This window comes from Bufo bufo, chromosome 2, assembly GCF_905171765.1.
Source record: "Bufo bufo chromosome 2, aBufBuf1.1, whole genome shotgun sequence".
NCBI lineage: Eukaryota > Metazoa > Chordata > Amphibia > Anura > Bufonidae > Bufo > Bufo bufo.
In genome coordinates, this window is record NC_053390.1 from 26,405,432 (window position 1) to 26,428,160 (window position 22,729).

General features: G+C 47.5%; 1 protein-coding gene across 1 annotated transcript; it reads left to right on the forward strand.

Annotated features, from left to right (window-relative positions):
* Nucleotides 1-9,299: 9,299 nt before the first annotated feature.
* On the forward strand, nt 9,300-22,399 carry LOC120990665 (oocyte zinc finger protein XlCOF6.1-like). Its single transcript, XM_040419577.1, has 3 exons — nt 9,300-9,352; nt 10,072-11,134; nt 22,246-22,399. Exons 2-3 carry the CDS (start codon nt 10,083-10,085, stop codon nt 22,397-22,399), a joined length of 1,206 nt encoding a protein of 401 aa, XP_040275511.1. The 5' UTR covers nt 9,300-9,352; nt 10,072-10,082.
* Nucleotides 22,400-22,729: the final 330 nt, after the last annotated feature.

Here is a 22,729-nt window from a genome sequence, read left to right on the forward strand (position 1 = left end):
TGGGCAAAAATCTTTAATTGCAGCCTAGTCTGCATCTATACGTGTCAGATACGCCCTTTACATACTGTGGTTCGATTCTGCTATTAATAAAACACCTATTTAGGGCAAGATCCTAAATTTGAGAAATAGGAGGAGAGCGTCAAATAAGGGATGTGGCCCAGGTCGTGGTGCTGCGGGTGGAGCTCCTGTTGCAGGGAGAGAATGTGGTCGATCTGTGCCAGCTACACACACAAGTAAAACCCCTTCCTCAGGTGCGAGTAGGCGACAGAACCTGCAGCGGTATTTGGTCGGGCTTAATGCGGCTCTACGAATGGTGAGGCCAGAACAAGTACAGGCGATAGTAGATTGGGTTGCTGAGTGCCTCCAGTTCCTTCACATTGTCTCCCACCCAGTCTCCTGCTGAAAGATCAGAGTTGGCACCTGCAGCCGATGTCCATCAGTCTTTCACCTCAGCCCCTTGCAAATCAGCAAAGCAGTCTGAGCCCCAAGTCATGCAGCAGTCTCTAATGCTTTTTGATGACTCTGTTAGCAGGGTTTCCCAGGGCCATCCACCTAGCCCTGCCCCAGAAGTGGAAGAGATTGAGTGCACCGATGCCAAACCACTTATGTTTCAAGATGAGTACATGGGAGGACCATCGCAGCACATCTCGGATGATGACGAAACACAGGTGCCACAGGTGGGTTTTCGAAAGTGTGCAGACCGACAAGGAGGGCAGGGGTGAAGACTGGGTGGAAGATGATGTGGAGGACGATGTGGTCCTCGACCCCACATGGAATCAAGGTCATGCGAGTGATCTGTGTAGTTCGGAGGAAGAGGCGGTGGTTGCACAGAACTACCAGCAGAAGAGGGAGCAGGGTGAAAAAGCGGAGCGGCCGTCCCCTAGACAGTACGCCTGCTATTGCCCACCGCAGCAAGGGACCGAGCACACCAAAGCCAGCTCCAAGGAGTTCCCTGGGTGGCAGTTCTTCAGACAAAGTGCTGACGACAAGACACGAGTGGTTTGCACGCTGTGCAATCAGAGCCTGAAGCAAGACATAAACGTTCTCAACCTGAGCACAACCTGCATGACCAGGCATCTAAGTGCAAAGCACGAGCTGCAGTGGAGTAGACACCTCAAAAACCAAGAAAGTTCTCTAGCTCCTCCTGCTTCCTCTTCTGCTGCAGTCTCGGCCTCTTCATCCACCTCTGGATTAACAGTGCCACCTGCCACCCCGCAAACAGAGGATCTGCCAGCAACACCACCATCTGGGTCACCAAGCATCAACACAATGTCCCACGGAAGCGTTCAGCTCTCCATCTCCCAAACACTGGAGGGGAAGAGGAAGTACCCCCCTACCCACCCATGATCCCTGGCCCTGAATGCCAGCATTTCAAAATTACTGGCCTTTGAAATGCTGTCATTCCGTCTGGTGGAGACGGATAGTTTTAAAGGCTTTATGGCGGTGGCTGTCCCACAGTACGTCGTGCCCAGCCACCACTACTTTTCCAGGCGAGCCATCCCTTCCCTGCACAACCAAGTGGGGGACAAAATCAGGTGTACACTACGCGACGCCATCTGTGGCAAGGTGCACCTTACTACGGATACGTGGACCAGTAAGCATGGTCAGGGCCGTTATGTCTCCATAACAGCACACTGGGTAAATGCAGTGGCTGCTGGGCCTGAGGCAAATAGCAGTTCGGTGCATGTCCTTTCACCACTGAGGATTGCAGGGCACTTCAGTTTGCCTCCTGTTGCTTCCTCCTCCTACTCCGCTTCATCATCCTCTACCAGCTCCTCATCCGGTCAGCGTAACACCTTCACCACCAACTTCAGCACAGCCAGGGGTAAACGACAGCAGGCAGTTTTAAATCTTATCTGTTTGGGGGACAAACCCCACACCACGCAGGAGCTGTGGACGGGCCTTGAACAACAGACCAATGAGTGGTTGCTGCCAGTGAGCCTCAAGCCCGGCCTGGTAGTGTGCGATAATGGGCGAAATCTCGTAGCAGCTCTGGGATTAGCCGGTTTTATGCACATCCCTTGCCTGGCGCATGTGCTGAATTTGGTGGTGCAGAAATTCCTTAAAAATTACCCCGATATGTCAGAGCTGCTGCATAAAGTGCGGGCCATCTGTGCGCGCTTTCGGCGTCCTCACCCTGCTGCTGCTCGCCTGTCAGCGCTGCAGCGTAACTTCGGCCTTCCCACTCACCGCCTCATATGCGACGTGCCCACAAGGTGGAACTCCACCTTGCACATGCTGGCCAGACTGTGCGAGCAGCAGCAGGCCATAGTGGAGTTTCAGCTGCAGCACGCACGGGTGAGTCTCTCTGCGGAACAGCACCACTTCACCACCAATGACTGGGTCTCCATGCGACTGGGCCTTGTTGCGCTGTTTCGAGTACTCCACCAACATGGCCAGTGCCGATAACGCAGTTCTCAGCGTTACTATCCCACTTCTATGCCTCCTTAAAAAAAAAAAACGCTGCTGGTGATGATGGAAGAGGATGTGGCACAAGACGAGGTGGAGGAAGAGGGATCATTTTGTAGGGTTTCCGGACAGTCATTCACAAGTGGCTTCGAGGGTGGGTTCCTGCACCCACAAACCCAAGGTACACAATTGTCCAGGCAGGGCACAGTTCTGGAGGATATGGAGGAGGAGGAACCTTGTTCACAGCAGGGTGGCACCAAGACCAGCTCATGGCCATCCCTGGTGCGTGGCTGGGGGGATACAGAGGACACAGACGATACACCTCCTACAGAGGACAGCTTTTCGTTGCCTCTGGGCAGCCTGGCACACATGAGCGATTACATGCTGCAGTGTCTTTGCAACGACCACAGAGTTGCCCACATTCTAACTTCTGCTGATTACTGGGTGGCCACGCTGCTGGATCCCCGTTACAAGGACAACGTACCGTCCTTAATTCCCTCACTGGAGCGTGATCGTAAGATACGCAAGTACAAGCGCACGCTGGTAGACGCGCTGCTGGTGGCATTCCCACCTGACAGCGGGGGCACAGTGGAAGCACAAGGCGAAGGCAGAGGAGGAGGAAGAGGTCGCCAATGCAGCTGGGGCACCGCCAGCACCTCAGAAGGCAGGGTTAGCATGGCCGAAATGTGGAAAAGCTTTGTCGGCACGCCACAACAACCAGCACCACCAGCATTTCAGCAACATGGTGGAGCAGTATGTGTGTACACGCCTACACGTACTGAATGACGAGTCTGTCCCCTTCAACTTCTGGGTCTCCAAATTGGGCACATGGCCTGAGCTTGCCATTCACACCTTGGAGGTGCTGGCCTGCCCTGCAGCCAGTGTATTATCTGAACGTGTGTTTAGCACGGCAGGGGGCGTCATCACAGACAAGAGCAGCCGCCTGTCCACAACTAATGTGGACAAGCTCATGTTCATTAAAATGAACCAGGCATGGATCCCACAGAACTTGTCTGTACCTTGTGCAGAATAGACATGTATACCGGCCTTAACCAGCCATTGTTATACTACAGCGCAATTGCTCATTCTTGTATTTTAGATATTTTACACTCTTTTGGAGTGTACGCTAATAAAATAAAAAAATAATTAAAACCAAAAACCAGTGTTGGCTACCTCGTCCTCCTCCACCGCTGCTTCCACCTACACCGCTACGTCCACCGCCTCCTCAAACTCCTACTCCATATGGACCTCCACCTCATAAATCTATTTTTGGGTGTGATATACCACTGCTATACCTAGTAGACAGGTAAAAAAATTCACAAATTTGTCTGTTACATTTTCGGGTGAAATTACCCAATTTTTGGGTGTGAGATACTACTGCTATACATAGTAGACAGTTAAAAAACATTCACTAATTTATCTGTTAAATTTTAGGGTGAAATTCACCAATTTTTGGGTGTGATATACCACTGCTATACTTGGTAGTGGACAGGTAAAAAAAAAAAAACTAATTTGTCTGTTACATTTTCGGGTGAAATTAACCAATTTTTGGCTGCAATATACCCCTGCTCTACCTAGTTGACAGCTTAATAAATTTCACAAATTTTTCTTTTACATTTTCGGGTGACATTAAACAATTTTTTTAGGTCATAGACCCCTGCTCTACCTAGTAGACAGGTTACTACATTTCAATATTTTTTCTGCTACATTCTTGGGACAGAAATTTTTAAAAATAATCTGTTCCATTGGTGGGTGAAGAATACTATAGCTAAGTGTAAGAGGTGCACGTACCTCATTAACAAACAGAACAAATATTGGAAAAGGGACGTTAAAAGGAGCAAAAATAATAATCAGTTTATTAGTGCTTAAAGGGATGGGGGTGAATGCCTACAATAATCATAGGACATGAATACAAAACAGTCTATACAGCTGGTACAACCTATAATTGTATTAGCAGGGATCCTCCCAAATAAAGTATAATGGAGGCCCACTGAGGTGTAACCAACAGATAGACGGACTAATATGTTAAAATGTATAGACCCACCGCACAGAGTAACAAATATAATACTATGAGATACAGTGTTAATGCCACTCAATAGTAATATGTGCTGGTGGACTACTACAAGAGTGGTATAATCACTGGAAATGTGTCTATGTTGAAGTAATCAACATCCATATAGGGCATACCACACGCAGCACACATCTAACACTGGCCAGTGACAGTAGTATCGCTGGGCAGTAAAGGATAGTGCAAGGAGCGGCTGTGTATTGTGCCGTGACTCCAACCACTATCCCCAATGTCGGTGCGTCAATAACACAAGTGAAGGCTTCTGCTGTAAAAGGTGCATGCAGCAGACAGCCCACCCGCATAAGCTGAACTACGGCTCTACGTGTTTCCGTGCACCTTATCAGTGCACTTCTTCAGGAGCCTGCGTAGCTGTAACACCTTCGCTGCCTAACCCAATACCCTAGTCTGGGAATCGGCGAACTATATGAAGCTGTTAGTGAGTAACACCGAATCCTAGTGTAGACCACGGTGCACTGCTTTTGACAAACATAGTCTCGGCATTGTAATGGCCGACATTAACCCATTTCTGGCTATGAAGGACCCCTACTTTGCATAGGTGACAGGGACTTAAATTTCTAAAATTCATCTTTAATTGGCCCTTTCATTCGATCCTTCTGCTTTAATAATTTGTCCCACATTTCCGCTTCATCCCATTGCAGCCATTGACCTCCCTTGGATGAGGTCTCCCTTTCTCACACTCCCTCTCCGGCGTGGAACCCTGATTCGCCGATAACCGTGATCAACATGGTAGACTCAGAAAAGAACATTAAAAGTTGATAGAGAAGATATCCAAATGGATGGTGGACGTCACAGGGACGTGCGATCAGGCAGAAGTTATCTAGAGTCAACAAAGCGGCAGCAGGGCCTCTCCTGGCTAACGTTTCCAAATCCAAAATACCCCAGTGACATTTCCTATAATTTTTTATTAATCATTCCACTAACAGGGCATCTTAAGAGTCCTGTATTGTTATTTATCGTCACTACCTCCCCGAGTCGGGAATGGGTAATTGCCTCGCGCCCCCTCCTTTCTCTTCCGTTTTAAAAGCTTCTCCAACATTTCCGCTCGATCACAATTAAATTTCATGCATTGATCTCCCTTGGATGTGGTCTCTCTTTCTCACGCTCCCTCTCCAGGGTGAAACCCTGATTCGCCGATAACCGTGATTAACATTGTAGGCGCAGAAAAGAACATTGAAAGTTGATAGAGCAGATATCCAATTGGATTGTGAACATCACGGGGACGTGCAACATGGTGGGGCAGTTTGTGTGCACATGCCTACACGAACTGACTGATGGTTCTGCCCCCTGCAACTTCTGGGTCTCCAAATTGGGCACATGGCCTGAGCTTGCCCTTTACGCCTTGGAGGTGCTGGCCTGCCCTGTATCCAGTGTATTGTCTAAACGTGTGTTTAGCACGACTGGAGGGGGTTATCACAGGTTATCTTTCCCAATGTTTTGGGGTGTACCCTAATTAAAAAATAAAAAATAAAAATTTAAAACAAAAAAAAAAGTGTAGCCTACCTCTTCCACCTACATCGCCACATCCACCGACTCCTCAACCTCCTACTCCTTATTGACCTCGTCCTCCTAGATCAAGATTATTATTTTTAATTTTTACGTATTTTATGTTATTTGAAGTCATTTCCCTATCCACATTTGTTTGCAGAGCACTTGCCATGCCCTTAACCAAATTTTTTTGGCATTTGCAGCCCTCTAGCCCTTTCCGTGACATTTTTAGAGCCATTTTAGTGGTCAAAAGTTCGGGGTTAAGTTCGGGTCCTGAACTCGAACTTTTTTGTGAAGTTCGGCTGAACCCGTCAAACTCTAATTACCATGATATCTTTGTCATGTTCTTGATATCTTTGTCATGTTCTTCATTCCTGGACAGTTTTTGCAATGTGGCCGGACATTATCCTACTGAAACAGATAACTGCCATTAGCGGGAACTGCTGCCATTTAAGGGGGGGGGGGGGGGGGTAATCGCCTGTACAATGTTTAGGTAGCTGGTACATGTCACATCCACATGATGTCATGACCCAAGTTGGGATGAGCAAATACCGGAAGAATTTTCACTGTGCGTGCATATAGGTCAGGATGCTCCCTCTGCCGGCAGATTTAAATGGCTTCATCTTGTGCAGCCTTAGTAATCTTGCATGTGTCACTTTACTTCCAGTATTTACTCATGCATTATGATCTGGCTACTAATCGTCTCAACAAATTTGCATGCGGCGAGTGCACAAACCCTTATTTCACTAACCAGAACATTTGTGCGTGTGTCAATACTTTCAGTAACAGCACATACATGAAATTATCATGGCTGCACGATATATGTGACCATGTTAATATGCTGGCACATTTGTTAATTGTCTGTAGTGGGATGCTTCCTCACAGACCTAAAATTCTTAAGAATGAACTCCACTGAATTCGTACAAATCAATTTGCTCATCTTTAGACCTTAGGTATCCAGAAGAACATTGCCCAGAACATCATACTTCGCCTGCCGGCTTTTCTTCTCCCTATAGTACACCTGGTGCCATCTCTTACCCAGGGAAGTTATGCGCATGCTCCAGGCTGTTCTGAAGATGAAACGTGATTATCAGATTAGGCCACATTCTTCAGTTGAATGTGCAGGCAGTGTTTAGCTATGAAACACAAAGAAGGCGCACTGTAGGGTTATAACGTAAAATTAAAATTAAGAAAAATGTCTCCAATGAGGAGGCTTACCTTTTAGAGTTGTGCTAAACGTAGGCACAACTCTAGTGTAGGCTCATCAAGGGGTATTCGATTCCCTTTATGGTGGATAATATGCGGCCAAGGATGCAGGTACTTCTGGTCAGGGATGCCTGGGGTCCCTCAGAAGGCAAGTAGATCATCAGAGAAGAATATCCCGTGGCGTAAAAAAACATCCAATGGTTTGATTCAGATTTCAGAAATTTATTTTGCAGATGGTACAACGCGTTTCAGATACAACAGTCCCCTTCATCAGACTGCTTATACACAAACATTACCAATGATACATGTATTTATACACCTAAAAAAACGCCCAAAACACTAAAATGGAGGTCAAGGGGCGCCAGCGCTAGGAGAGAGAGCTCTAATGGCTCTTTGCCATCCTCCTCCCAGCAGGACCTACATTCTAGCCCTAACTAGAAGCTTTAGCGTCTCGTTACTAGGCAACATAGGTCACGTGCCCGCCATTGCGATCACGTGACTGGCCTCCGAGTCACATGAGCGCTCCAAACCTGCCGATCTCTCCGGTAATACCGTGCATCGCTTCAGGGTCTCTTATTTATATAGTTTTAACTCTCCACTTACCCCACCAACGTCTATAAGCCCCAAACCATTGGAGCACATATTTATATTATTATTTTAATAAAAACTACAAGTTATCCACATAACAGAGACAATAGGGCAGGTCCTGTACCGCCCATCCCCACCCCCTAACCTCCATTTTAGTGTTTTGGGCATTTTTTTAAGGTGTATACCTACATGTATCATTGGTAATGTTTCTGTATAAGCAGTCTGTACCTAATAAAGGGGACCGTTGTCCCTGAAACGCGTTGTACCATCTGCAAAATAAATTTCTGAAATCTGAATCAAACCATTGGATGGTTTTTTGCACCGCGGGATATTCTTCTCTGATGATTCTTCCCATATAGCACCTGAAGCCATATCTTCCCCAGTTAAGTGACACACGCGCCTGGCTGTCCACATGACCCTTATTCATCAGAACAGACTGTATTCTTCAGTTCCTGCTTTTCTGATGTCAGAGGTGTTCATTGCAGATACTTTTGGTGGAGAGGATGGACAGAGCTTTCTCCAACACCTTGTTGCCTGGTGGAGAGGAGACTGATAGTAGTTGTTTTACTTTCATTATGTACTGTGTCTAACTGATGAAGGTCGAAATTTGCCTCATAAGCAGAGGTGTCATTGTGTCATGATGGTGTCCTGATTCAGGGAGCTGTATAAAGATTTCCCCCTTCCCAACATTGCCATATACATCTGTATCTTCATCCTCAGAATGTACTATTGTGGAGAAGGAGCCGTCAGCCCACTGTCTGCGATTTGCTGTCATTGACCAGCGGTTAGACTGAATTCGCAAGGTCCGTGAGATACCGGACTGGCATCCTGCTTAATGCAGAAGCGTGCGGCGTCATTGGTTGCTATGAAGCCGTGCGCTTCATGCCGCCGCTGCTGTACAGTAATACACTCGTATAGATCATACGAGTGTATTACTGTACTGCGGAGGCGGCACAAAGCGCACAGCGTCATAGCAACCAATGACGCTGTGTGATCCTGCACTAAGCAGGATGCCAGTCAGGTATCTCACTTTGGGAATTCAGCCTTACTTTGGGCCTGTGGTCTGCTCGGTGCCAGGACCTCTGCATAAGTCGTGAGGAGCAGAATATTGATATTTCCCCTTGATAACTAAACCTAGAAGTGAAGGAGATGAGAAAAGTGTCCGATCTATAGACAGATCTACAGGAGGCCATGTATTCAGTCACTGTGTGCTTGTGTCTCCACAGATGGATCCATGAGGAGAAATCCACCAGAGAGATGTCCCCATCCTCTGTATTCCCAGGACTGTCCAGAGAAGAAGGTCCCAAAGGATCCTCAGGTAGAAGGAGCTGAGCCCTATACACTTCTATATAGGGGGGTCCTGCAGTCATAGAGGGGTCATAGATTGTGGGGGTCTCTTCTGTGGATCTGTTATATTTCCCACCTGTCTGCTGTATTGTACTGAATTGTTACAGATGACAAATCAGGGGGAAGATCTGACTGATATTAAAGTGGAGGATGAAGAAGAGTGGATGATGGGCGATCCGCCATGTAAGAGTGAGGTGGAGGAGGACATTCCAGGAGATGTCACCACAGGTATGGAATCATGAATGGAGAAAGTGACTTCAGATTCTGTCCTTGGCGACTTCAGGACAGGAGGAGAATCTGATCACCGACTGCTGCGCTGCTCTTTGATTGGAGATGTCCCCATCACATCATGAAGTATTCCCCTTATCCAGCTGACGGCGATCTCTGATCAGATTCTTCTCTGATCCCGGCTGTTCCTGCAGGACATGACGGTCAGTCATATCCACACACCCACTGGGGATTATGCAGATGCAGCTTTTATGTCTGTGCTGTCTTGATGAACTACATGTACGCCATTGTGCAGGAATTACATGGCGCAAGTGACCTGAATGTTCTTCATTGTGCAGGAAAGGATTAAGTAATGATATTCAGTATATATAAAAATAATCAATATATTTTTGTGGTTTTCTCTATAATGTTTAAAAGTTTTGCAGTGTGAGATTTCAGCAGCAGCGGGAGGAGGAGGAGATAAAAAATGCTTTATTTATAATATAGCATGGATTTTTGTAATGAGTCTACTAGCTTCATCAGGTCTGAGAGAGTGATTTAATAATGAATGCAGTTTGTGTTGAGGAATGTAGTGATAGATCCTTTTTAAGTTAATTTGTTGTATTAAGGTAATGCCCATTTGGCATTGAAGGGCCAAATCTATTGGCAGAAGGCAAGTTTGACAAGTCTGTCCATGATGTAGTTTGGAAGAATAATAAAATCAATTTTTATCTTAACAGAAAATCCCAGTATGAATCGTGAGGGAAACTTTATGTTATCACTAAATTATAAAGTAGAAGATGAAGATATCATGCATCGCTCTTCAAGAGGAAACCTTAATATACATCCAGGACTTCACAGTCCAGCTCAACCATATAATCCCTCTAATAATGAGAAACCTTCTCCTCACCCATCACAGATTGCTACCTCAAGTACAGGTCAGAAAGGGGGTGAAAGGTTTCAACATGCCAAAGAGTTCACAAAAAGCTCAGGTCTTTCTACAAACAGAAGAATTCACAAAGGAGAGCAGCCATATTCATGTTCAGAATGTGGGAAGTGCTTTTCAGAAAAATTTAGTCTCATTAGACATGAGAGAAGTCACACGGGTGAGAAGCCATATTCTTGTTCAGAATGTGGGAAATGTTTTACACAGAAATCAAGTCTTGTTACACATAAGAGAAATCACACAGGAGAGAAACCTTATTCATGTTCAGAATGTGGAAAATGTTTTAAAAAAAAATCTAATCTTGTTACACACGAGAGAAGTCACACAGGAGAGAAGCCATATTCCTGTTCAGAATGTGGAAAATGTTTTAAAAAAAAATCTAATCTTGTTACACACGATAGAAGTCACACAGGAGAGAAGCCATATTCCTGTTCAGAATGTGGAAAATGTTTTTTAAGAAAATCAAATCTTGCTACACATGAGAGAAATCACACAGGAGTAAAGCCATATTCATGTTCCCAATGTGGGAAGTGTTTTACAAAGAAAGCAAGTCTTCTTTCCCATGAGAAAGGTCACACAGGGGAGAAGCCATATTCATGTACAGAATGTGGGAAATGTTTTACAGATAGATCACATCTTGTTAGACACGAGAGATGTCACACAGGAGAGAAACCATATTCATGTTCAGAATGTGGGAAATGTTTTAAAACTAAACCAGATCTTGTTGCACATGACAGAATTCACAAGGAGAGAAGCCGTATTCATGTTCAGAATGTGGGAAGTATTTTACACATAAATCAAGTCTTGTTTCCCATGAGAGAACTCACACAGGAGAGAAGCCTTATTTTGGCTCAGAATGTGGGAAACGTTTTACAGATAAATCATATCTAATTGCACATGAGAGACGTCACACAGGAGAGAAACCATATTTATGGTTAACCATTTCAGGGGACTACCTCTTTTAGCTCATCAAGAGAATGCCAAGAGTGTGCAAAGCAGTAATCAAAGCAAAAGGTGGCTACTTTGAAGAACCTAGAATATGACATATTTTCAGTTGTTTCACACTTGTTTGTTATGAATATAATTCCACATGTGTTAATTCATAGTTTTGATGCCTTCAGTGTGAATCTACAATTTTCATAGTCATGAAAATAAAGAAAACTCTTTGAATGAGAAGGTGTGTCCAAACTTTTGGTCTGTACTGTATATGCATGCAAACACGTGCATGCATGTATAATATTTACGCATACATAAATGGGCGCATTATAGGAAGATGTGCGCAGATGTGCCCAGCATCTGCGCACATATGCCCTTAATATTCCACAGGGGCTCATTGTGGCCCCTGTGGGGAATACGTTCCCCCTTATACATGTGCCCCCATATATGTGTCCCCTTATAGTGTGTCCCCTTATAGTAAATCATATACCCCCCCCATATCCATAGGCCCCTTTATATACCTGAAACCAGGTGCATCAGTGTGAATGTGCCCCAAGCATTCACACTGATGCAATCTGGTTGATTGCATCAGAATGACTGGACAATGGTCCGGTCATCCTGATGACTACAAAGAACTCAGATTCAACAGAATCTGAGTCCTATGTTTAAATTATCTCCAGCGCTGCTGGAGATAATTATGCATGATAGAAGGAAGGGAGAAACCTCCCCTCCTTCTATTATGTGCATTCCGGCAGCGCGATTACCATCGCACTGCCCAGAATGCAAAGTGCTACAGGCGGGAGATCAAAGGCTTCTCCCGCCTGTCAGCAAGTGCTGCGGCCCCGATGCGCTCGTGCGGGGACGCACGGGCTGGCGCAGTGACGTCATCTCACTGCGCCGGCCCACGTGTCTCCGACGGTGGTGTGCGCCGCGAGCCACAGTGTGGGCGGGGCGGCAGTGGTGGCCGCCGGACATAAATGTCTGGCAGGCCCTGCACTAAGGGAGAAGAGCCGAGCCGCCCCCCTAAAGAGGAGAGACCCCCTACCCCCCAGCAGAGGATGGAGAGCGCAGGCAGCGCTCGCTGGGGGAGTTAGAATCATCCCCAGGACGACGAGCATCCCCTGGACAACGAGCAATTAACCCCTGGAGGGCTGAGTATTGATGCCCTATCCCACCAACTATTCCCCTACCACTACCCCACCAACGACCACAACCCATATTATGTAACGGTCACATACACACACACACACACAGGGGGGAGGGAAGTAACCCCTGCGCTCCACCCTCACCCCTGGCCCTGCCTACTTGCCTCGCGAGTCCTAATGACAGGGGACAACTGGACGGCAATCCCTAGCTTGGAAAAAGTGCAGGGATGACAGACAGACAAACAGAAGGTGAATGGACCGAGTCAATACCAGGAAATCTACAAAGTACAAATGGAGCAAGCAGAGAATAGTCAGGAGAAGCCGGGGTCATAAATACCAGGAGAGTCGTGAAGTACCAAAGGAGTCAGCAGAGGATCGTCAGGAGTTCAGCAGGGGGTCAGTACGACAGGAAAGACAAAATCGCAGGTGGAACCTAAATAACAGGCAATCTGTGGCCAGCAGATTGCCTGTTTAAATAGGAAGCTAGAGGGGTCATGTGACGTGGCCAGCATCACATGACTTCACACAGACTACACAGCCGAGCACCGAGTGATCAGCTCGGTGCTCAGCCCTAAAACCATTAGCATGAATGCAGATAGATGCACACATAGTATTATCAGGAGCGTAGGTGACGCTGGACGCACTGATGATGCGCGCACGCTCTGGACGTGCCCGCCTCCTAGACGACGCCGTGACATATTACCTGCCAAGTTACCCCAGCATTCACCTGCAGGGTATTAACCATTGCATTGCCTGCTGTACCCTTACCCTTCAGTTACCACCTCTGTAACCCTACCCTTCAGCTACCCCTGCTAATTTACCCCTTGACTACCTATCCCTTACCCTAACCCTGCAGGAGTATCCCTGCTCCCTATTAACCCCTGCTGTAACCCTGTGTCTGTGGCCTGCAATGACCTTTGCGCCACTTTAACCCTTCGTTCATAGGGATAGTTTAGAGCCAGGTGGGGTGGGCTGCTAATGAATGTATGTAAGTGTATTGTATAGTTCGTTTGTGGGTGGAACTTGGGATTGAATAGTGTATTTTGTGCTGTATTGTGTACTGTAGGTGATAATAAATATCTTGTATTATTTGTATTATACCTACTGTGTAACGTGTGGTTATTAGCGGTAGGTAGCTCAGTTAGGCGCTTGCAGCTAGTTTAGTGATTAGCGTAGGGCAAAGTGAAAGTATTATTCTTTATTTAAGGTATAAATAGGCGGTCTTCACTAGACGACTCCTCTTATTTATGAATATTAATTATTGATATTTGCATAAATACTGGTAATTAATATTCCCCTTTTACAGTATAAATCAAGTCTTGTTATACATGAGAGAAGTCACACAGGAGAAAAGCCGTTTTCATGTTCAGAACGTGGAAAATGTTTTAAAACTAAATCAAATCTTCTTACACATAGAAAAGTCACACAAGAGAGAAACTATATTCATGTCCAGAATGTGGGAAATATTATACAAAAAAATCAAGTTGTGTTAAACATGAAAGAATTTACAGAGGAGAGAAACCATATTCATGTGCAGAATGTGGGAAATGGTTTTAAAAAAAACAAGTTGTGTTAAACATCAGAGATTTCACACAAGGAAGAGACCATTTTCATGTTCAGAATGTGGAAAATGTTTTACATAAGAATCAACAGTCAGAGATCTCGCGCAATTGAGTACAAATAAGTTCAACCAAAATTGAAAATGCTCAGATGTAGACATTCTGGGTGGCATATGTCTGGACACACCTTTTTAACTGGTGTAACCTGTAGAAAATTGACATCTAATGTGTGAAACTATTAATCAGGTAAGGGAGAAAAGCCTTTGTGAGGAGGAGCAGAGTTTCGCAGTAGGGACCTGTCAAAGTCCTGAGGATGGGCAATGCACCATTATTACTGTGACCTGGCGTTGCGGTCCTACTACTGGGCAGCATGGTGGCTTAGTGATTAGCACTGGTGCCTTGCAGGGCTGGGGTCCTAGGTCTGAATCCAACCAAGGAAAACATCTGCATGGAGATTGTATGTTCTCAGCATGTTTGCTTGGGTTTCCCTCAGGGTTCTCTGGTTTCCTCCCACACTCCAAGACATATTGATAGGGAACTTAGATTGTGAGCTCCATTGGGGACAGCTAGATGCTAATGTCTGTAAAGTGCTGCGGAATATAGCTGCTCCATATAAGTGCATAAAATAAATAAATACTACACCCTGTAAGGACAATCTTGCTAAAATTACAGCCCCTTTTGTCGTGTATTAGTGGCAAAAGTAAAATATATTTGCCGCTCAGCGGTGCAATTATATGTTCTAAAGCTTTTTGTGGCGTGTATTAGTGAAAAAAGGGCTTATTAGCGGTTGTGTGGTGAAGTGAGAAAATTACTGACTTTTTTTGGGGTGTTTTCATTTCTTTTTTATTTCTTTTTATTTGATCTAACAGTATGTCAGACAGAGAAGTTCCAGGCCCTGCACAGGGGAGTGTCAGAGGAGTAAATGTTTCTGGCGCAGGCAGAGGTCGCAGCAGAGTAAGGGGCCATGGCAGCAGGGGTCGCTTCGAGAGGCCTGAACTCCCAGTGTCAGCTAGCGGTCGTGTCGTGACCAGCAACCCAGCGGTTCTTAAGTGGTTGACTCCATCTTCGACTTTGTCGCAAGTGACATCAGACACCCCCAGCCAAGAGTCAGTGGGTTCGTCAGACACAACCCTTAGTTGGCATGGCCCGGGAGCAGGCCCTGTGCCCTCACCTGCAGGGCCGTCTTTGCCGCAGGGCAAAAGGGGCAGCTGCCCCAGGCCCAGTTGCTTCTGGGGGCCCAAGGGAGCTCCGTTTCCCAACTCCCATTCACTAGTCCAGGGGCGTTGCTAGGTTAAAACATTCGGGGCCGGGGCCCCTGATGTTTTGTCCCAGGCCCCGAATGTCCTGCCTGCCTGCTAGATACAACTGTATTGCCGTACACAGAACGGCAATACAATTGAATCTAATACACTGGGAAGAGGTGAAGGACCTGTGGTGACATCACAGGTCATGTGATCAGCAAAACAGGCTGTGATAGGATGACCTGGATGATGTCACCATCATGTGACCAGTGCAGGATTGGACTGGAGTGAAGAAGGAGAAGGAGCCTAATGCTGATGTCTGTACATGAGGAGAGGTAAGTTAAGGGAGAGGCAGAGCAATGCTGGGAGTTGTAGTTATTTAACTAGGATGTATGTTAGGGCTGAAGGGAGGGATGTTATTGACATGGAACTGTATGTTGAAAGTGGATGGTGGGGGGGAATGATGTTTATGTACATGGGACTTAATGTTTAGGCTACGTTCACACTTGTGTTTGGGGATCCGCTTGTGAGATCCGTTTCAAGGCTCTCACAAGCAGCCCCAAATGCATCAGTTTAACCCCAATGCATTCTGAATGGATGCAGATCCATTCTGAATGCATTCGTTCGGCTCCGTACAGCCCCCCGTTCCGTTTTGGAGGCGGACCCCTTGCGCAGACAAACGGATCCGTCCTGACTTACAATGTAAGTAAATGGGGATGGATCCCTTTGCATTGACACAAAATGGTGCAATTGTAAACGGATCCGTCCCCCATTGACTTTCAATGTAAGTCAGGACGGATCCGTACAAACGAATCGGTCCTGAACGGATGCATTCGTTTGTATTATCGGTGCGGATCCGTCCTGTACAAGTACAGGACAGATCCGCACGAACGCAAGTGTAAAAGTAGCCTTAGGGGGTGATGTTTACATGGGATTGTGCGTTGGAGGCGGCTGTGGAGGAGGTGATGTTATTTACATGGGACTGTATGGTGGAGGGAGGATTAAAACTGCAGGGGGCACTGCAGATCCAGGGGACATTATAGGCGGTCTTATTACTACTGGGGGCTCTATAGGAGGGTCTTATAGATCCGCCTTATTTCTACTAAGCGCACTATGGGGACCTTATTACTACTGAGGGGTCTGTAGGGAGCTTTATTACCACTGGGGGAACAATAGGGGACCTTATTTCTACTGGGGGGCTCTGTGAGGGTATTATTAATATGGGAGGGCTCTTCTAATAATGGGGGCATTGTTGAGGAGCATTATCACGGTTGGGGCAGTGTTACTAATGAGGGCATTCTAGAAGGGAATTACTATTGGTGGGACTATGAGTAGCACTATTACTATGGGGGGCAGTAATGTTTCTTCAGGATAGTATTTAGGGGTATTGGGTTGGGGGGGCAGGGGCGTAACTAAAGGCTCATGGGCCCCGGTGCAAGAGTTCAGCTTGGGCCCCCCTTCCCTCAGTGCTTTGTGTGTCTTATGTGGCATAAGGGTCTTTGGGCCCCTTCATGCTCCTGGGCCCGGTAGCGACTGCTACCTCTGCACCCCCCTATAGCTACACCCCTGGGGGGTTACAGCAAGCAGCAGGATAACACTGTGGGGACTCCAGTTGGGGGATAATGATAGAATGTGAGGAAGCTAAGATGTCTGTGTGTCACACTCTGCAGAGACGAGGCGGCTGAGAGAAGTTGTCCAGACCGAGTGGAGAAGATTATGAGAGAGAAGATCTACAGAGAAGATGATGACAGAGAGGAGACGTTACCTGGAGGCCCTGGACGTGACAGGTAAGTGCTGCTGTATAGCAAGTACAGCAAAGTGCGGGGGGGGGGGGGCGGGATCCAGGGGGCCCAAGTAAGTTCTTGCCCAGGGTCCAATCAATATTAAAGACGGCCCTGCTCACCTGTCCTCAACCTGCCTCTGTCCTTTTTCTGTTCCCTCAGCCAGACAAGTATTATATGCTGTGGGCTCAGCTCCACTATACAGCGAGAACGAGCTACTAGAGTACAGTCAGCAGCTACTGGCCAGCCTAGATGTGAAGGAGACATCTGCCGCTTCCTCCGGTAGGAAGGCAAGTAGTGATGAGGAGAGTGGCATGGGAGCTGGTGTTGCGAGCGTTAAGGCTCCTGCCCCAGAGATGGTTGAGGAGGACATCAGTGGCATGCAGACAGTACTCGATGAGGATGATGTAGCTGATCGCACTTGGGAGCCGGGTGACGAAGGGGCATCATCATCATTGGGAGAAGAGAGCGGCAGCTTGGCCGTGAGCCAGCAAGTTGCTAGCGTGGCCGGGAGTCAGCAGGGTGGCAGCAGTGGAAGGTCGAGAGCCAAACGTGCCCAAGGTAATCCACCCGCTTCGCAGGAGCCTACCTGCCTGGGAAGTAGCGATGCACGGGTTCACGGAGGCAGCGGCGGTAGCAGTCAGTCAGTGCATAGTATTGGGGGTAAAATCACCTACTCAGCAGTGTGGCAGTTTTTTGTTAAGCTGCCGGAGGAGGTGAACATGGCCTTATGTAGAATATGTGGGCAGAAGTTGTAGGGTGGCCAGGGTGCCAATGTTGGCACCATGGCCCTGCGTCAACATTCAGCATCACAATAAATTGGCCTGGGACAACCGTGGCTCCGATGTGGTGGTCCAGCCTGCCACAGCAACCGCTGCATCACCCAGTGGCATGCACCCGGTTTCAGGCAGTTAAGGCTCCACCACCTCAGCCGAAGGGATCTGTCTGTCCTTCCCATCATCTGCTGGTCCTGATGTTCCTGCTCCTCCTACTCCTCGTCATTCATTCCGTCAGCAATCGATCACTGAAGCGATTGCCGAGAGACAACAGTATGCGTGCACTCATCCAACGGCGCAGAAGGTGAATGTGCTCCTGTCCAAGTTGCTGGTGCTGCAGTCCCTCCCTTTCCAAGTGGTGGACTCTGCACCTTTCAGAGAACTGATGGCTTGTACCAAGCCGAGGTGGAGAGTCCCAAGCCGTCATTTCTTTGCCAAAAAGGCAGTACCAGCCCTGCACACACATGTAGAACAGAAGGTGGGCCAGTCTTTGAGCCTGTCGGTGTCTGCCAAAGTGCACGACAGCGCCGACGTGTGGAGCTGTAACTACAGTCAGAGACTATACATGTCTTTTACGGCTCACTGGGTGAATGTGGTTCCTGCACAGCCACACCAGCAACTTGGCCAGGTGACGCCGCTTCCGCCTCCACATTGTCACGCCATTGATCCTGCGACAATGTCCGCTTCTGCGTCTTCATCCTCCACGGTGTCCTCAGCCTCTACTGCAGGGACAATTCACCATGCCCCTCCAGCATATCACATGTGCAGGGCACGGCGGTGTCACGCTGTTCTGCACCTCGTTTACCTGGGCAAACATTCACACAGGGGAGGAACTGCTCTGTGTCCTTCATCAAGAAATTGAATCCTGGGTTTCTTCATGACAACTCAAAATCTGAACCATGGTGACTGACAACGGGAAGAACATGGTGTCGGCACTGCGTCAAGGATGGCTGAGCCATGCGCCCTGCATGGCACACTTGTTCAATCTGGTTGTCAAGCGGTTCTTAAAGTCTTACACCCATCTGCAAGACATCCTGAAAATGGCCAGGAAACTTTGCATGCACTTCAGCCACTCGTACACCACAAAGCACACCCTCTCCTGCAGCGGCAGAACGGCATCCCCCAACATAGGCTGATATGCGACATTTCCACCCATTGGAATTCCACCCTCCATATGTTAGACCAGGGATGCTCAACCTGTGGCCCTCTAGCTGTTGCAAAACTACAACTTCCTGCATGCTTGGACAGATTACAGCTATCATCCTACAGCAGGGCATGGTGGGAGTTGTAGTTTTACAACAGCTGGAAGGCCGCAGGTTGAACATCCCTGTGTTAGACAGACTATACGAACAGAGAAAGGCCATAAACGATATCTTGATGATCCAAGTGGACAGGAGTACTCCCCTGTGTAGCTTTGATGTCAGCCAGTGGCAGCTCATGCGTGACACCTGCCGTTTGCTCAGGCCCTTTGAGGAGGCCATGTTATTTGTCAGTCTCCAAGACTATGGGATGAACAATGTCATTCCACTGCTTCATGTCCTGGAATAGATGCTGGTAAATCAGGTTGGTCAGGGGACTGGAGATGTGGAGCCTAGATCTCATGGCCACATGAGCCCTGTGGGGGCTGAACTGGAGGAGGACATTGGAGCACAAGCAATGTGTAGCAAAATGGGTGGTTTTTCTGCACAGGTGACAGGAGAGGAGGAGCCAGAGGAGCTACAGGGCGATGAGGAAGAGGAGGCAGAGGACCCAGACACACCGTGGCAGTATGCAGTGGAGATGGAGGCAGGGAGTCCCTATGAGTCACTTGCACAAATGGCCCGATGCATGCTCAATTGCTTGTGTAGTGACAGCCGAATTTTCACCATTCGGCAGAGGGATGACTTCTGGCTCTCCACCTTCACTACCAGTCCAAAATGGGGGCCTTTTTTACACCTGCTGAGAGGGAGGACAAACTGAACTACTATAGAGACATCCTATGTAGTCAGTTGGCTGCTGCCTTTGTGCACCATCGTCCATTCTCTCGCAGGTCTGACCGGGGGCCCTTTGCACTCAAGTTCCTCTGCCATGGCTGCTGTGGCAGGGTGGGGGGGGGGGTAGAAGCAGTTCCAGCTCCATCAGCAGCAACTTGAGTCTAGAGTCGCTGATGAGCAGCTTTCTTCACCCGCCTAGTGAAGAAACTACTCACCAGCAGCAACAGGTAGACCTGGAGCAGGACCTGAACCAGCAGGTGGTGGCATACTTGGACAGAACCCTGCCACCCCACATTGAAGATCCACTGGACTACTGGGCAGCCAAACTGGATTTGTGGCCGCAACTGGCAGAGTTTGCCCTGAAAAATCTGTCCTGTCCATCCATTAGTGTGGCATCAGAGAGGGTGTTTAGCGCGGTGGGGGCCATAGTTACCCCAAGAAGAACTCGCCTGTCCACACAAAATGTGGAGAGACTGACCTTTGTAAAGATTAATCAGATGTGGATCAACCAGGACTTCCACCCACCAATGCCTGATGTATCAGATTAGATCATCCATGCTGCCTCACCTAAACCTTTACAAAAGAGACAGGTTTCTTCTGGCTACCTGCCTCAGCTACTATTCTGATGCTGCCACCCACCTGATTCCAAGTGCTCCTTCTTACACCCACCATCGTCAGCGGGTACTGTTAGTGCCACCCACCTCCCCAGTCTGTCACCGGGTCACTCTGTGGTCTCCTGATCCTGCTGCCACCTCCACACTATGTCATCTTGCCACTCTGTGGTCTCCTGATACTGCCGTCACCTCCACACTGTGTCATTGTGCCACTCTGTGGTCTCCTCATGCTGCTGCCACCTCCACACTATGTCACCTTGCCACTCTGTGGTCTCCTGATGCTGCCGCCACCTCCACACTGTCATTGTACCACTCTGTGGTCTCCTCATGCTGCTTCCACCTCACCGCTTCATGACTGGGTCACTATTTAGCTTTTTTGGCTTGGCTGACATCATCATTTATTTGACTCTTCTTCTGATCTGTCAGAAGAAAGGAAAAATTAGATGCACAACGGATCCTCTCTGTGTAGCAGCTGTAAGGCCTGTATGGTCCCATCAAAATTGGCTTATGATTTGGTAACTAAAAGCAGGAGTGGGTACAAAACACAGAAGACATGCAAATATTCTGTTCACGTGTCATCTCTGTTTTAGATCCACTCCTGTTTTTTTGGCATTAGCAATACTAATGGATTACTGACCAAAGGCTGACCGAGTGAAGGCGGATGCTCAACAGACAGGATCCGTTTTTTGCGGGTTATTGATCTGACTGATAAGAGGAAGGGCAAAATAATCAGTGACGTCAACACAAACTTACTGCTGACATCCTCTTTACACTGTCGAGGGGCTCTAATTGTATAAGCATGTAATAGAACAGGTTCTGTAGACATCTATGTGGAATCAGCTGACGACGGTGTAAAAGGAGTGCGCTTCTTCTTGGTGCTAACATTGACCTGTAAGGCTGAGTTCATACTTGAGTTATTTGGTCAGTTTTGGCCCCGTGACTGCCCAAATGAGAGCGACGCCTGTCATCTGCATGTCATACGGACTCACAGTATTATTTCACTACCAAAGCAGACTCCCTATGCGTGTTACTGCAAGGCACAGTGTTCCACACCACTATAAAGACTCTCTGCAGCCTGGAAATAGCCGTTTTTTAACGCGAACTGGCAAATAATTTTTTTTTTTAATTCACTCATCTCTAGTCATCACCTTCTACCTTCATAAACCATAGGTTGGACATTAAGCTTCAAGGGAGGCTGCTTTTGTCACCGGAGTCCTAAGTGCCGTTTTGCAATTGTAACTACCCCCTATTTTTCCTTATTTATTTGAGCGATTTAAATCCCAATATGTGCTGCCGTAGGACGATGAGGAAAGCTTACATTTCTTCTTGCCTGTAATTTTGCTTTCCTCGAGTCCGTAGGCAGCACAAATTTATCCCTCCCAATAAATGTGTGTTTTGCAGCAATTTATCTCTATTTATTACACTCATGTTATTAGGGAGGAGGAGATTTTATAGAGGTGAATTAATTATGCTAATCGAATATGCTAATTCTTGTTGTTTAGTATTCTAGGTGGGCTGGCCCTAATATGGAGACTGGGGTCAGAATATCCCATTCTGTGCTGCCTATGGACTCGAGGAAAGCAAAATTACAAGTAAGAAAAATTTAAGCTATTTCCATTCACCCTTCTATAAGGAAAGTGCGGTTTGATATAACCAGTTTTGGGGTGTTTTAATAGCAGATATAGGTAAGTCTATTTGCCGTTCTGCTGTGGAATTACATGTGTTACAGACAGTTTTGGGGTGTATTAATAGCAAATATATGTATTCGCCCTTGCTACAGTGGTGAAATGTTTCTGGAGCAGGCAGAAGTAGCAGCAGAAGAAGGGGTGGCAGCAGCAGTCGCAGTGACAAGCCTGAAATCCCAGTTTCAGCTAGTGGTTATGTCTTGACCACCAACCCAGCGGTGCTTAAATGGTTGACTCAGTCTTCTACTTCATCGCAAGTGACATCAGACACTCCCAGCCAGGAGTTGGTCAGGCACGTTGCGCTGAGACTGGCGATGATGACATCAATGACGTGCAGACAGTACTGGACGATGATGTGGCCGATCACACGTGGGAGCCGGGTGAAGAGGGGTCTTCATCATCATCAGGATAAAAGGTTGGTAGCTTGCGCGTGAGGCAGCGGGTGAGCCAGCAAGGGGGTATAGTGGCCATGAGTCAGCAGTGGGAGGTTGGGAGCCAAATGTGCCCGGACTAGACCGCCCACTACACAGAAGCCTACCTGTCCGGAAAGAAGTATATGTGCAAGGGCTCACAGAGGCAGCGGTAGCAGACAGTCAGCAGAGAGTGGTGGAGGGGAAGATGCCATACTCAGTGGTGTGGCAATTTTATCATAAAGCTGCCGAAGGACATCAGCATGGCCATTTTCAGAATCTGTTTGCAGAAGGTGAAGCGTGGCCAGGGTGCTATTGTTGGCACCACGCCC

Excerpts from the sequence above, each read along its gene's own strand:
- LOC120990665 (XM_040419577.1), top strand. The coding sequence starts at position 10,083 with ATGAATCGTGAGGGAAACTTTATGTTATCACTAAATTATAAAGTAGAA. Across the intron at positions 11,135-22,245 it reads AGCCTTATTTTGGCTCAGAA|TGACATCAGACACTCCCAGC; the intron begins TGTGGGAAACGT and ends CTTCATCGCAAG.